General features: G+C 46.3%; 1 protein-coding gene across 1 annotated transcript; it reads right to left on the bottom strand.

Annotated features, from left to right (window-relative positions):
* Window positions 1-1456: 1456 nt before the first annotated feature.
* Window positions 1457-13265, bottom strand: CFAP100 (cilia and flagella associated protein 100; the record flags this gene model as incomplete). Its single annotated transcript, XM_084269561.1, has 13 exons — window positions 1457-1570; window positions 2471-2570; window positions 4056-4258; window positions 4708-4843; window positions 5575-5726; window positions 6283-6346; window positions 7797-8216; window positions 8805-8885; window positions 9447-9610; window positions 10219-10286; window positions 10908-11100; window positions 12718-12824; window positions 13160-13265. The coding sequence occupies 13 exons, from the start codon at window positions 13263-13265 to the stop codon at window positions 1457-1459; spliced, it is 1908 nt and encodes a 635-aa protein (XP_084125687.1).
* Window positions 13266-14693: the final 1428 nt, after the last annotated feature.

The following is a 14693-nucleotide window of genomic DNA, read 5'->3' as shown; positions in this document are numbered from 1 at the left end:
CCAAACCCAAGCCTTTGGTTACATTTTAAGGTAGTAATATAAATGTTTCTTATGGTGATGTACTGAATGCCTATAAAAATATGTATAGGAGTTTGATAAAAGGGTGTATGTACTGTTTTTTATTCTCAATGAGGTGTGTGTGTGTATGCACGTATGTGTATTTTTTTTACAGAATAAGGTATGTCATGCAGAAGAACGTTGTGATCTTTCTAATCTTGCACATATTTATTTATTTTACAGTTATACCGATGTTGAGTTCACACGAGGTCATTCAGAAATGCTTTTACTTCCTGTGCCTTTTGAACTATGTATGTGTCCAGATAAATGCTTTTTTGGTTGAAGACTGGGGGAGAAAACAAAGTTACACCGGTCACATTCGGCTTCAGATCCGGACCTGTAGGCAGTATTTTATCCTCTGGTTGAACCAGTTTATTTTTTTATCTTTAGCTTAACAGAGCATTGAGGTCTCCCTGTTCCACTGAGTTTGCAGCATATGTCCAGGGAATCTCTTAGCCCCCTCTGATTGGATTTACAAACCACTTAGTAGATGACATCTGCCTGGGAGCTGTGATTGCAACACAGATTCCGCTCCCGAGAGGTAGAAAGGTTGAGGAGGGGGACTACTGGGCCTTATGGTGGCAGTCACCATGCTCTCCCTGGAAGCTGGGACACCTCAAGCTCCCAATGCCTGTGCTATTTTGTTTTCACGGACCATACCAGTTCTTAATCTATTAAAATGGCCAAGGAACACTCCATCTTTTTATGGGACTTGCAACTGAATCTTTCTACTTCTGAAAATGTACCTCACTCAGCTTTGTAAGTGAATGTAAAGTGCTAACTTCTAGGGCCGAAAATTGGATCACTTGGCTTGAACTCCATTGCTGGCAATGGATACCTGAACAGCTGCTGGTGCAAAAGGGTCAATAAAGCTTTTTTTTATGGTCAGTTTGTCACTGGGTATCGTTCTTTGTATGGATGCATCTGACATAAAGCTAATCCTTCACTTCCTGACCTCTGCAGAGCCTGTGTTTTTCCTTTGCTTGTGTCTTCTCCATGGTAGTGGGGTGGAGGCTAAGGAAACCCATCTGATTTTTGTAGTCCTGCACAGGACCGTGATCACAATAAATGTCTGGTAGGTGCCTGGCTTAGTCATGCCCTAACAGAGCTTGTTAACCAAGACTCTGAGAAATCTCACTGGTCAGGGTTCTATGCACGATGCTATTTGCATCAAAAACTGAATGAGAAAAGCGTTGCCAGCAGGAGCTGGGAAAGGGTTTTAATTTCTTAAGCAGTAGATCAATGGGAGGGGAGACTGGCTGAAACAACAGCTTTCCTTGGGGATAGGGAATTTCATGGGACCAAGAAGTTCATCAACTGAACTAAGACTAGCAGATCTATGAACAATTGTTTTTCTGGAGCAGCATCAGCCCTCCGTGCTGTGGTTAAGGCTGTGCTGTCAAGTGAAATAATAGAGTTGTTCTTCCTTCTCCTTATCCAATTGTTCTTGGCTTTGGCTTTTCTTCTCCTTCCTGGCAGGTGGGTTGGAATGAAACACCAGCCTCCTGCCGCTCTGCAGAGAAAGAAGAGACATGCATGTCAGTGCTGTGTCAGCGCAGCGTTTGAGCTTTGCAGCTGCTGTTACAGCTCTGTGCTACCAAGTTCTCCTGCTGTGAGGGCATGGCTGCTTGCTGTCTGTTTTCCAGGCAGGTTTCAGTGTGTCTGTTAAGCATTTCTATTAAAAATGAGTGTCAAGCACCTGGAAACAGCACATTTACCAGTACTTCAGCTTCTGTGTCACTGTTTCCTGACTAAAGGCTTATCAAGAAGATGAGAAGTTGGAAGTCTGAAGAAGTACCTTTGCCTTGGAAGAGGAGCCAGGGACTCAGGGTGCCTGTTGTGAACTGCCTATGCTGTCACCAGATTGGTGTGTGACTGAGCACTGGGCTGCCCTTATGTCCTCTTAACCTGTGGAATGTGCCGCAGGAGCTACACAAAACAGAACATGCCAAGAAAGGTGCAACTTGGTGGTATGGTCCAGCTCATCTAGGGGCTTGCTGCTATGGGGACTGTCCTGCTGCTGTCTGCTTCCTCCTTTGCCCATTTCTATACTTTAAAAAAAATATTTCTATGGGGTTTTTTTAAAGAAATACTGTCAAGTTAACAAGTTGCAATGAGCTTAATGAGAAAATTGGCAAGGAATAGAGGGGGCCACGTGGTCAAGACATGAGGATAGGAGGATGGGTGGATGCTGAGCTGGAATGACTTGCAGCATGATGGACTTCCCAGCTGTTGCTTGTTGCATCAGTGCTGTAAATTGGAATTGGGCTTCACCTGAGTATGGGGCTGTCCCCACTCAGCTACTTTTAAGGAGTGTTACTTGCTAGTACTGCTCCTTAAACACTTGGATGTTCAACTGCTCCCGGCTTCTCTGCAGCGGGCTGTTGAGGTGAGGTGTTCCTATGGAATTTACTGTACTTGCCTTTATTGTAGCTGCCTGTGCTCTTTCCAGGGCCCGTTGCAATTTTTCTTCCTGCTGCTGGTTCTGTTGTCTGAGCTTTTCCTTCCTGAGCCTTTTGAAGGGAGAAAGTAAAGGATGGGTAAGCGTGCTGTGCAGCCGCATTGAGTGTGCTTTCTGATGTGCAGCTCGCCTAACAGTGTGCAACTACCAGAGCACGGGGTGGGGGGACTGTGGGTACAGCTGATGCTGGAGCTCGTTGCTGTGAAGGTGCTAAGAGGGAACTGCTCCGTGGAATTGATTCTGTTCTTTCTGGAGGGGAGGAAAGAGCACATCAAGCTTTGCTAATGGAGAGGTCAGACAGTTCTGTGCCAGGTGTGCTCTGTACCACCTTCAGCAGGCGATTTATGCCTCTGCAGTTGGGCAGGGTGCCCACCAGCTTTGTGGGTGAACTATGCTTATTGTGTCTTAAGTTCTCAACAGTGTAAGCAAGTCTGTAAGCTACAGATGGGAGTGGGGGGGTTACATCCATGGGGCCACACTCTGCCTAAATGGGCAGAAGAGGCTGATCCTGTTCCATGGCCCTGCTTCCCTCTGGCAATGCAGCAGTGGAACAGAAATGGGCTTAGGCTCCTGGAGATCTCCAGGAAAAACTGAAAGGTTCTTTCAAGGCTTGGTTTGATTGGTTTTGCCTTTTATTTGGGGGGTGGGGTGTCAGATTCCTTCCTAATTTTCTACCTCCAGAGTAGAACAAATGGGTGTTTTACTCTTTTGGAAGTTAGGAGTGCAAAGCCCTTCACAGAACACCTGTGAAGATCACACCCTTTCTACTGCAAAGATGAAGAAGGGTGCAGAGAAAGAGAATGAATAGGAAGAAATGTCACTGTTCTGTCTTTAAATCCTTGCACTGATCTCTTTTTTCTGCTGGATCCCAGTCCCCTGGGGATGGCCAGATACAATCAGCTGCCCAGTTGCCTCTTTGCTGCTTGAGGGGAAATTTCATGTGTGTGAGCCAAAAGGAATGTGTGTCATCTCAAAACTGAAATGGTGTTAATTGGCTGCTATTGAATTTAATGATACAAGCTAAAAGCTTTGTAAAAGAAACATTTGAAAGCTGCAGTTGCTGGCAAGAGCCCCTGTTGAAGTCTGACAAGGTTGGTATCGGGGTGTGTCAGACTGTGAGTGTATTAAGTAACTACGGAGGAGGAGTAACTTTCTGTTTAATCAGTTTAAATATCATTACCACAAACTGCCCTCTCAAAATGAGGATTCTCATCATTGAATCTGCCCAGGAGATTTGTACTTTTTTTTTTTTTCCTCCTCATTTCTTCTTATTATTCCAGATTTTATGTTTTTCTAGTGTCACTCCCAGGCCTTTTCCAGAGCAGCTGTAGGCTGCATTTTGCTGATCGGGAGATGTAAGTACTATGAATGTGAAACCAGTACAGAAGTAAAATGGGGTGTATTGGTCTCATGGGCTTTCACTTTGCTGTTGCAGTGACTTGGGTTGATCTGACAAACGCTGCTCTTTGAGTGGCTTTGCTTTTGACCGTCAGCATTTACAAACGGGGCCTGTTTCCAGAAGAGGCTCTTGTCTTACCTTACCCACCATTCCTTTCTCTTGGCTTTCGCAGCCTGTTCCATCTTTGCTGGTGGGATTCTCTCCAGCTTGTCCAGTAAACTATGGAGCTGTTTTTCTATCACCCTCAGCATCTGCAGTGTCTCCAGGTTTGTCTCGTTTTCTCCAGTGCAGTGGCAATAGACTTCCAGCACCTTCTTATTCAGGCTTGTGAGCATTTTGTCCTGGAGATGAGATACAGTGAGAGGCACAGCTGGGTTCTGTCCAGGATAACCACATCATCCCTCCAAAAGCAAGGGAAATTAGTACACTTTAATTCCCTCAACAAGACTTAATTGCTTGTTTCCCAGTTTGCTTGGCACCAGTGCCTGGGATTGATGGCTGTGTCTCCGTTGGTCTCATCTTCCCGGCTTTGCTGCAGCCTGAGGCAGCTGGGCAGCTGCAACCTGCCTCTGTGAGCCCTACTCCCATCTTGTGGGAGCTGCATGGAGTAGACACATTGGCCCCAGCTTGCTGCCTCAGCCGTGCCCCAAACCTGTCCTTGCTAGAGCTCCACTGCTGGATCCCTCCCCAGCACAGCCTGATCTCTGCTTCTTTCCCACGTGGATATGGCTGATGGAGAGGAACTGGTGTGGCACACGCTTGCCCCTCTTGCCTTCATCTCAGGGTGTACCTGGTCCTCAGCTTTGCGTTCCCCAGAGGAAAAAAGGTGAACTTTGAGCTTCAGATTGGCTACTCTCTCTTCTTCCTTGGCGATGGAGGATTTGAGAGTGGCTACTTGCTGTTTCAGCTCTGCTAACTTCTTCTCCCTGAGCCGGAAGAGAAGGGAGGTTATTTTGAAAAGGGCATCTCTGAAACACAGGGATTCTCTGCTGCTTTGCAGCCTGGGCCGTCCCTCCTGCTGCCGGCAGATGGAGGTAAGACTTCACGCCGTTTCTGGGGAATTTGCACCCACAGCTCTGAGAACAGAGGCAATTTGAGATTTTTCTGAAGTAAGTTACTGTGCTGGTGTGGGAAAGGGAGAGGTAGCATAGCTAAACATTCACAAGGGGATAAGCTGTGCTTTAAATGTGTGCCTACCTGCCATTGAAATGCTGTGTTGCAATTACACCTGGGTTTCCTGCTGGCTTCCTCTAGGAAGGGGCTGCATTGAGTTGAATAGGTCTGGTCTGGATCACTCCAGGATGTGCCTTGTTTCTCCCTTTGATCTTTTGTTATGAGAATTACAGGATGCTTATGGCCTAAATGCATCAATTCCCCGGGCTGTGCCTTGAGGACTGAGGAACTAATCCCCAGCTCAAGTCCTCCCTCCATAGAGGAGACACTTCCTTAGGAGCTCACAAGATGATGGGTTGGATGGGCTGCAGCTGGGCTCTCAGATGTGAGAGAGAACCTCTGCTTTGTGCTGCATAAGCAGCATTACGTGTGGTCTGCAGCATGCGGTCTGATGGTGAGGTCCTACCAGGGGAAGAGATGATTGCTCCTCTTTGAAAGCTAAGGCACCAGGACCCCTTCCCACCACTGGCAGGCTCACACTTACGTGCTTTCATGTGTAGTGATGAAAGTGTGCTGGACCTTGTCTAAACTTTCCTCAATCTCCTGAGAATTCTGGATGAAGGACAAGTTCTCTTCCTCCATCTCCATGGAAATCGACAGCAGTTGTTGGGGATCAGTAAAATACAACTCAGGTTCCTGCAGTGGAAAACATGTAGGATAAGTTTTTGTCCTCCTCTAGCTTCTTTTCCATTCACCTACATGGAGGTTGGACTGCACCAGCCCTCGTTCAAATGCTTCCCCACTTAGAGAGGTCCATGACTGCTCATATACAAATATCTCCCACCTTTCTGCCGTGTGTGTGGCTTGATGCTGCCTTAATAGCTCAACCCCAGAAAAAAATTGTGTTTTGGGGAGTAAAAAGCGGAGTAAACATCTGAGAGAGGGGAAATTTCAATTTCAGACAAATAATTTCAAGATCTCCCATTAGACAATGTCTTAACTTGGGGGAATGCAAGCTTTGAGGCGATGGTGGGGTTTTGGAAAGTGGAGGAGGAAAGTTAAAACTGAGGTGTATATAATATGTGGCTAAACCAGGAGCATTCATGAATGTATAAACATACACTTCTAATTCCTGGCTACAGTAACTCCTCAATGCCATAATGAATGGGTAGAAGGTGCGAGAAATCAGTAACACTGGTAAATGTCACCTGACAAACAGAGAGTGTGAGTATTTCAGCGTGAGATTTCTGACCTCATCTTCGTCCGAGCCGGTTTCACTTTCTGTATCTTCTGATACAGATGCTGGATCCGATGAGCTGCTGAAAAAGCAGTTTGTGTGTCAGGCCCTTGGAGAAACGGTAGCTCAAAGGAGGGCTTGTTAGTGAGCTATGGACACTGTGGCTGTTTGCTCCTGCACAGCCCTCTGCACGCTCACACGTGTGGCTCCCTGGGGCTGCGGGCTGTTTGGGGAGCAGTCCGAGCTGGAGTCACAGACATGCAGCATGGGAGCTATGCGGGTCCACAAGCAAAGGTGCCTTTGAGCTGCTCCAGGATCTGCTGGGCAGCAGGGTCAGGGCACGGTGCATGAGCCTGAGCTGGGGATGTTGATCTAAAAGCGCCTTTAAACTTGAGGGGTAGCCGGGCTCTGGGTAGTGAAAAGGCAAAGGACTTGTCAGAAAGGCTCAGGCAGCACAGCGAGTGCAGAGGAAGCCCTGAGCTCCATGTGGGATGGACGACTGCTCTGGAACAATGTGGTGCAGCCGTCGCAGGTGTCTGCAGTTTGTACTTGCCCTGGGCAAAGGTTGCAGAGTGCTTCGACCTCTGTGCAGCCTGCTGCCAAGAACCAGCAGTGTGGCCTCTTTCTTCCCTGCTCAGCCCCAGGGACAAGCCAGCACGTGAATTGTAAGAGCAAGGCAAGAGGTGCCTGGCTGATGTTGGGAGCAGAGCCTGCTCATCACCCTCATTGCACCTGTCCCCTGTGTCACAGAGGGGTGAGAAACCTCCACTGGCATCACCTTCACACCAGCCCCACTTTTGTCCACATCAGTCCTGCCATGTGGCAGCAGCCCAGTAATTGCAGTGGCTTCATGAGGAGGGGGTATCTGGCAGCCAGGGAGGCCCTGGCACCTGCAATGCTCCGAGTGGAGGCAGAGGCAATGGCCCGGTAAGCAATGACCTAATTCTGACTCTACTGATAGCCATTCTCTCAGCCTTAGGAGACTCGCTAGCTACTCGCACTTTGCTTTCCCAGGCAATTTCTTTCTTTGCCACAAGAAGCAGGAGATGGGCTTGCTTATCTTGCACTCCACTGCCCCTCCCCTGCTCAAGCTGGCCCTGCCTGCACCCCAGCAGGTCCTGTCCAAAGGCTCATACCAAAAGCAGTCACTGCAATGTGGATCTACAGTGATGGACAACTTCACTGATGGCAGAACAACCGTCTGTGATTTGCATGGCAGCTGTGACCAACTGAGTGAACCAGTAACTTGGCCCCAGAGAAGGCTTGTTTTGCTGCTCAACAAATGCCTGAGGCCTATGATTTCTTCTAGGGTCAAGACCCTAACTCTTTAGGCACACCCTCAGCAGAGGGTTTGAGGATGGAGCTCTATTGGGGTAGGTGCATGGGTACTGAGTTGCACCCTGACGATTTCCTGCTGGTATTTGGATTTGTTCCAGCAAGGGCAAGGTGTTGGTTTCCCCACTACTTCCCGCTCAGCTCAGTGCTCTCTGCAGTACTTACGTCTGCTGTTTGCGTTGTCTCATACTCACAGTTTTCTTATTGACAGAGGCTTCAGGAAGTTTTTGAGGTGTGCCCTGGTCTCGTGCAATGAGCTAGATTCCAAACTTTTTGAAGACCGCCGGGAACTCGATGCATCTGTATAGCTGGTGCTGTGCAGGCTGACAGCATCTGCCCTGGCTGTCAGACCCTGGCCTGGAGACAAGAGAGGTACGCTTAGACTGCGGGGCTGTCCCAGTGAGGAGCAGACAGCTGTTCCCAGGCACTCACCCTGCTCTGCGATGGTGAGCGGTGAGATGCTTCCTTCAGTGGCTTTGGATGCTCTCTTCAAATCCTTTCTCTTCACATGCTTTTTTCTATGTTCCTCCTGCCACTTTTTTGGAGACAGTTGATAGAGGAAGTCCCTGTACATCTTGTACTCTTGCAGAGTGTTCTTGAATCTGGCTATATCGCTGGGTTAAGAGAAGTGGGCAGAGTTGGTTAGCAGGGAGGAAAGCCCCTCTTCATATCCAGCTTCACTCAAAAGAGGGAACAATAGGGCTTGTATCTTCACAAAGACAAATAGGAACCGGCTCTGTGTTCTCTCTGCTTCCTCATGTGGAAGCTGTATGGTCACATCTTTATGGACAGACCCTCGCTGTGGCACTGGGCTTGCTAATGTGGAAATTTTTTACTTGAAAACACATGAGAAATCCTGCCAGCTCATTATGAGAGTTAGATATTTTTTTCTCCTTTTCTTCTTTCCCCAGGCCACCATTAAAATGAATTCTTTACTTTTGTTTGGATTTTAATCTGAGATGCCAGGCATTTAATTTGAGTTTTGGAATATTTATACTTTTAAAGACTATAATCAAAAAACGAATTGAGTTGTGGGTTTGTTTGGGTTCTTTTGCAACATGGCCAGCACCTGGAAAACAAAAGCTGAAACATTTTGACTCTTCAAATTGAGCATGTTTAGAAATCTTTTTCCCCAAGAGCTGTGAGGGTATAGGGCTGTGGGGGCTGTAAGAGGCCAGGCAGGGATAATGTGCAGTCATTACCTTTGGAGGTTCTCTATTTGGGAAGTGATTGCCTGGATCTCCTTTATTTTCTTTGTCTTTGCTGAACTTTCTTTTTCGGCACTAGAGAAGGATGCATAAACAAAAGTCATAGAACAATTGAGCAGTAAGTGGGTGGTGAATAGAGGTGCATGTAAAACAAAGAAAAAGATGTGGGGGAAGGCTAGTTGTGTCTTTTATAGATGTGCCCCAGGTGATGTTTGGCTCCTGAGTGAAGTCCCTGCTTACCTTGGGCCTTAATTAGGCTGCTGCTGAGCATCAATTGCTGTTCTGCCATTGTGATACCTGTAATGGGCTAAAGTGCTCAATTTGCTCCACTTAAGGGATGGTTCCTGCTGTGAGGGGTTGGGCAGAAGAACCTCCCTCTCCTAATGGGGTTGTGAAAAGAGCAGAAGTGGTGGGGTCAACAGCAGGTTCCTTGCTGCAGCCAAATCAAGGCCTTTTGCAGTGAGGGGATTCCCCAGCTGTTGGTCTCCTTCATTGAACATGTAGGGAGAAAGTGCCACCGGGACTATAACTGGGAAAACTCAGAGCATTCATGGGTGGATGCTAGCCAAATCCCTGAAAAGACCTCCCATGTCCATCATGAAATAGCATGCAGGTGATTCCCTCAACTTCCATTACATTTTCAGGGCTTGAACAGAGTTTCTCTGGGTCTCCTTCAGGAACTCATCAAATGTGGCAGCATCCTTCTTCAAGTAGTATTCAGCCTTTTCCAGTTTCCTTTCCTCTTTCTTTGCTATGCTCTCCAACCTTTGAATCTCCTCTCGCTTTACTGCCATGGCATACTGAAATGAAACCAACAGGCAACACAGTCACGTGTGTTATATTGGTTTAGCTTTGTTCTTTGTTACCTCACTGAATTATAGTTGGCAGATAGGGCAAGGATTTCAAAGCAAGGTATGTGTCTTAGAGAAAACTGCATACATAGACTTCAGGAAATGTTTCAAGTAAGCAGCAAAACTAAAGACAGAATCTGGAAGTCCAAGCACTGTGTGAACTCCTGGCTGGCAAAGATGAATTCAGTTGTGCTACTGCACAATAGAGATGAATAATGGGGATATTGCAGCATGGCTCCCCTGCGTTCAGGATGGCTCCCAGCTATAATTTATGTATGGGACACCAAGAGCCAAAAGATATCTGCACATCTCATGAGTGAAACAGTTGTGTGGCTGCTACAGGATGGTGCAAATGACCTTTGTTCATTCCTTGGTTGGGGGTTGCTGGGCTGTGTGCGCTGTTAACACAGGACTTGGGACATCAGATCTTGGGGTCTGAGATACACTTCCTCTATCTGATCTCTAAGCAATGGATCTTGGGTGGGAAATAAAGAAACAAAGCATCACAGGGAAGAATAAATAAATCAGTAGAAAATAACATTCCTAAAGGAAAGTACCTCAAGTAGAAATACCTCTCTTCGGTCATTAATGTAGTCGCGCAAGGTCTCCTTTTCTACTGGGTAATCTGACAAGAAAATATAAAGTTGATCAGACTGAAGGGAGAAATACACCCAAGGCAAAACACAGTGAATATGTAGGCTGCCATGAGCATGGATGTGGTTGGCACTGGAGCCAGGAATGCTGATTATTTTATGATAGTTTGGACTTTGCTTGGGTTCGGTTTCATATGGGCTTTTTTGGTAGTAAAACAGGTAAAAGGGAGTGGAGAATCTGGTCCTTACAAAAGTCAGTGTCCTCTGACACTGATAGCAAGCCTACTCGTCATGTCAGGGGCAGAAAATTTAGGCCAAATCCAACTTTAGGTCAGTTTAGTAGAAGCATATGACACGACGTCCTACAAACTCTCATCTGATTGTGAGAGCTCTGAGGTGCTGTGAAGGCCCCAGGGGATGGTGGAACCAAGGCTGCTGCGGTGGGGGTGACATAGGCTCCATATGTAAACACATGAGATGGAGATGGCCCAGCCACCCAGAAGTTGGCAAGAGGCAGCATGTGGCAGCTGTGTCTGCAGGAGCTGACAAACGTCAGACAGAGCTGACTGCTGCTCCCATCCTCTCTTCTAGTTTTGCTGCAGGCTGTTACTCAGCTGAGCAGCACCACTACAAAGACAGTAAATGTTTCCTACTTTTTTTAATGCCTATCTTCCATGCAAGTCTCTCCTGAAGAGTCTTCAGTTTCTCTTCATTGGTGGGCTGCTTTGTGGCAGCCTCTTCTTCCTCCTTTTGCAGAGCTTTCCTGATCCCTTTCTGCTTTGCTTTTATTTTAGTGGAGTAAGTCATTTTCTCATGGATTTTCAAGGTCTTCATCCTTTCACGTTCCTATGAGGAGAAGGTGGTTATGTGGACAGTTTGATTATGTGCTTTGCTTTTTAAAGCCATGAGTAGTTATTCACAGTCTAGAAATGTGCAGGCTACTGATACCCTGCTGATGCATGTTCGCCTGGTTTATCTGACTAATCCTGGTGATGCTCTCTCTCCAGGCAACTGAAACACTTCATTTCGTAGCATTTGTTCTCATTAGTTTGTTGATTTGTATTCTGCATCCAGCCACCAGCTGTGCCAGTTTGTACCTACTCAGTGTCCTCATTTTTCCTCCCTGGATTATTCCTGGGAGAGAATGGAAATTTTCAGAGATTCATCCTTCAAAGTCCCCTAGTCAGAGAGAACACCAGCACAGCCCATGCTCAATACCGACACAGCCTGACTTTCACAAAGGCATGTAAACCTTCAAGTTCAGATTGAGAGGTTCTATTCTCTCTATTCAAGGGGTAATGGTTTTAAACTACAAAAAGATAGATTTAGGTTGGATATTAGGAAAAATTTCTTCAATATGAAGAGGGTAGATCACTGGCACAGGTTGCCCTGAGAGGTGGTGGAGGTCCCATCCCTGGAGACGTTCAAGGTCAGGCTTCAAGGGGCTCTGAGTGATTTGATCTAGTGAAGATGTCCCTGCTTACTGCAGGGGCATTGGACTAGATGACCATTAAAGGTCCCTTCCAACCGAACGTATTCTATGATTCTGTCTGCTCTGGGCTTGAATGGATATACTCTTCACTGGGTAAAATCCAGGTTGGACTTGATGATGTAAAGGGTACCTTCCAACCAAGGCAATTCTATGACTCTCTTCAAACCCACTACAGAGTTTCTGAAGGGTAACAGGTTGTTCATGCTCAGTGCTTTCACATGGGCTGAAGTGTATTTCATTGCTGTCTGCACAGTCTAGGCATGGTTTAGGCTGAGGACCTCTCTCAGCAGACATCCTTTGTGCACCTCCTCCAAGCCTTTCCCCATGCTTACATGGGGACCTTCAGTGCAAGTGAAAACCAGACTGTCAGCCATCAATATGAGGTGAGGATGCTTGCTTAAGCTTGCTTGGAGCCCTCCCTTTTGTGATTTAGAAACAAAGACCTAAGGAAAGCCCACTGAGGAAACAGGAAAGAAAGAGGCATTCCTGAGACCCAGTGGGCTGAAATTCCTTATCTTATGGAGAGAAACCCACATCATCCTTCTTCCTAGGCTTTTGTTTTATTGGCAGTTCAGAAGAAGGTCACATCAAACACTGGAATACAGCTTCCCAAGCAGAAAGCCAAGCCTTTTGATGTGAAAAGCAAGAGATCTTGCACCAAAGCTTTACATAGAGATCAATGTTAACAGCACTGACAGGTATCTTCCCCAGGAACAGGGATGAGTGGTAAATCTACCTTGAACTAAGCAAGCAGAGTGACAATATCCAGATTTTGCACTAGCAACCCTGTGCTTATATCTGCTTTTGATAAAATTAATCTCTCATCGGGGACTTGAAGCTGATCTGGGGGAATCTCAGCTGAATTTGGCAGCTATTGTGTGTCTCACACACTAAATTTTGGTACTGTATTTGTCATTGCCTGCCCTGATGATCTGCTTCTATATGCACTGGCCTAAAGCATGCATACATACCGCCTTTGCCTTTTGTCTTTCCTTGTCCCTTATTGAGAAAATATCAATATCTTGAGAAACTGTAAATGGGTTTTTCATGGGGTTTTCTTCATTGTCTTCTGAGCTTTCTGAAAAAAAAAGAGGAGAACATAGAGGACGTGAGTCAGACTATCAGGAGCTATTGCAAAGGGATGTGATCTGCTGCGTCTGTCCTGATGTCTGACGCTGCTGAATCAAGAATGGGGAGCTGGACAAGGCTTATAAGAAGCCAGTGATATAACTGAGGCTCTTGTATTGCTTATGTCACTTGACCATATCTTCTGATCAACTCAGGATTTCAGCCAGGGATTTTGTAAGTCTGGAGCTATTTTACCCCTCTCATCTGATCACAGACAGAAGAGTCTGAATACAGACCTCTCCTTTGACTGAATAACGAATAGCTGGTAGAGTATCGTGACCTTACCTGGCAGCACAAGCTGGGTTTCCATTTCAGGTTTGGAAGAAAGCCTTCTGGATGTTGACTCTGTATGTAGAGATGACATCTTTGACCCTGACCCAAGGAAAACCATAAACAAAGCGATCAGTTATGACCTGCCATTAACTGATGCAGTAGGTTTTTCAGCAGTGATGGGCCTTCTGGAGACTTTCTGGATCTTAACCACTGAACCTTTTATGTCTGTAGGAATTAACAAAAAGCTTCAATACACTGGAAAATATTTGTGTTCTGGCCCCAAAAAGGAGATGTTCATCCCTGGCTTATGTGAAAGCTGTGTAAAAAAAAAAAAAAGTAGTCCTCCTTGGACACGCACTGATGGGAAAGCAAAGGCACAACAAACTGGAAATAACAAGCAATTCCAGTATCCTGCCTCTTGTTCCACCCCCATCTCCAGTCCTGATCCACACCCATGCTTTTTCATCCTCCTATCGCTGGTTCACAAGCAACGTTTTTACTCCCTAAAGCTCTTCCCAGTAATTGCTTCGGCACTGTGAGTTTCTTGTGATAAGGCTGGGGGTGATTGTTGGACAGCACAGACATGCTGCAGGGAACTCTGTCACATTTAATTTTAGGCTGGCAAACTGTTACAGGTCAGGTTTTTGTTTCTATGAATCCAGCCTCTTCTTGTAGCCTCTGCTGTGGTCCTAGGGGAAGAGGCGTAATTGTAATGATCTCACAAGGAACAGATACACCATTGTTAGAGTTACCCTTTAATCAGCAAAGGCAGCAAGCTGGGTCCAGTGAGGTATTACTTCAATCGATGCAGTTCTACTGCTGGGGACCATTGCTGATCCGCACTGGTATAAGATACAGCAGAAATTATCCCCTTCCGCTTGCACTAGTTTTAAGGCTATTTTGGAGCATCATTTTTTGCTCTGAACAGCCTCCAGTTTTTGTGTATTTTGAGCTAAACTCATCTGGCCTAATTTCCATGTACGTCCTCGGTGCTTTGTGTTTCCTATTGGCTGTGTTTCTGCAGCTGTCCAATTAGTATCTTATTCTTTAGAGGTGTCAGACTTCACTGTTGATGAGACCCAGAGGCTGAGGTAGAATTTAGGCTGTTTGAACACATCCCACATGTTTTGTCTCTCCTTTTCACTTTTTTAAGTAACTTTTCCAAAAGCCCCCTTGATTTAGATTTGCTTAGATTTCACATCTCTCTGAACTTTGCATAACTCAGTGGGGTATTTTTCTCTAAGGGTCCCCACATCCTTGAACGACATAACCCTTTGCTGATGATGTGAGTTTTGGACACATCAGGGCAGGGTTGGGAAGGCAGCCAAATACCTGCAGCATCCCATTGAATACATTTTGTGAAGTCTGCAGAGCAGATACAATGATCACCTGAATGTTTGTCCTTCTTAGTGTGCACCCTGACTTCTGTAATCTAATCACCTTCTCATAAAAATTGTCTTGTGTGGTTGATTCAAATCCCTGCTGCAGGGAACGGGACCGGAAAGCAGGACTAGACTGAGGATACTGGCAATAGGGAAAATAATTG

Source organism: Gallinula chloropus (assembly GCF_964237585.1).
Source record: "Gallinula chloropus genome assembly, chromosome: 12".
Classification (NCBI taxonomy): domain Eukaryota; kingdom Metazoa; phylum Chordata; class Aves; order Gruiformes; family Rallidae; genus Gallinula; species Gallinula chloropus.
This window is presented reverse-complemented; position numbering and strand designations above follow the sequence as displayed.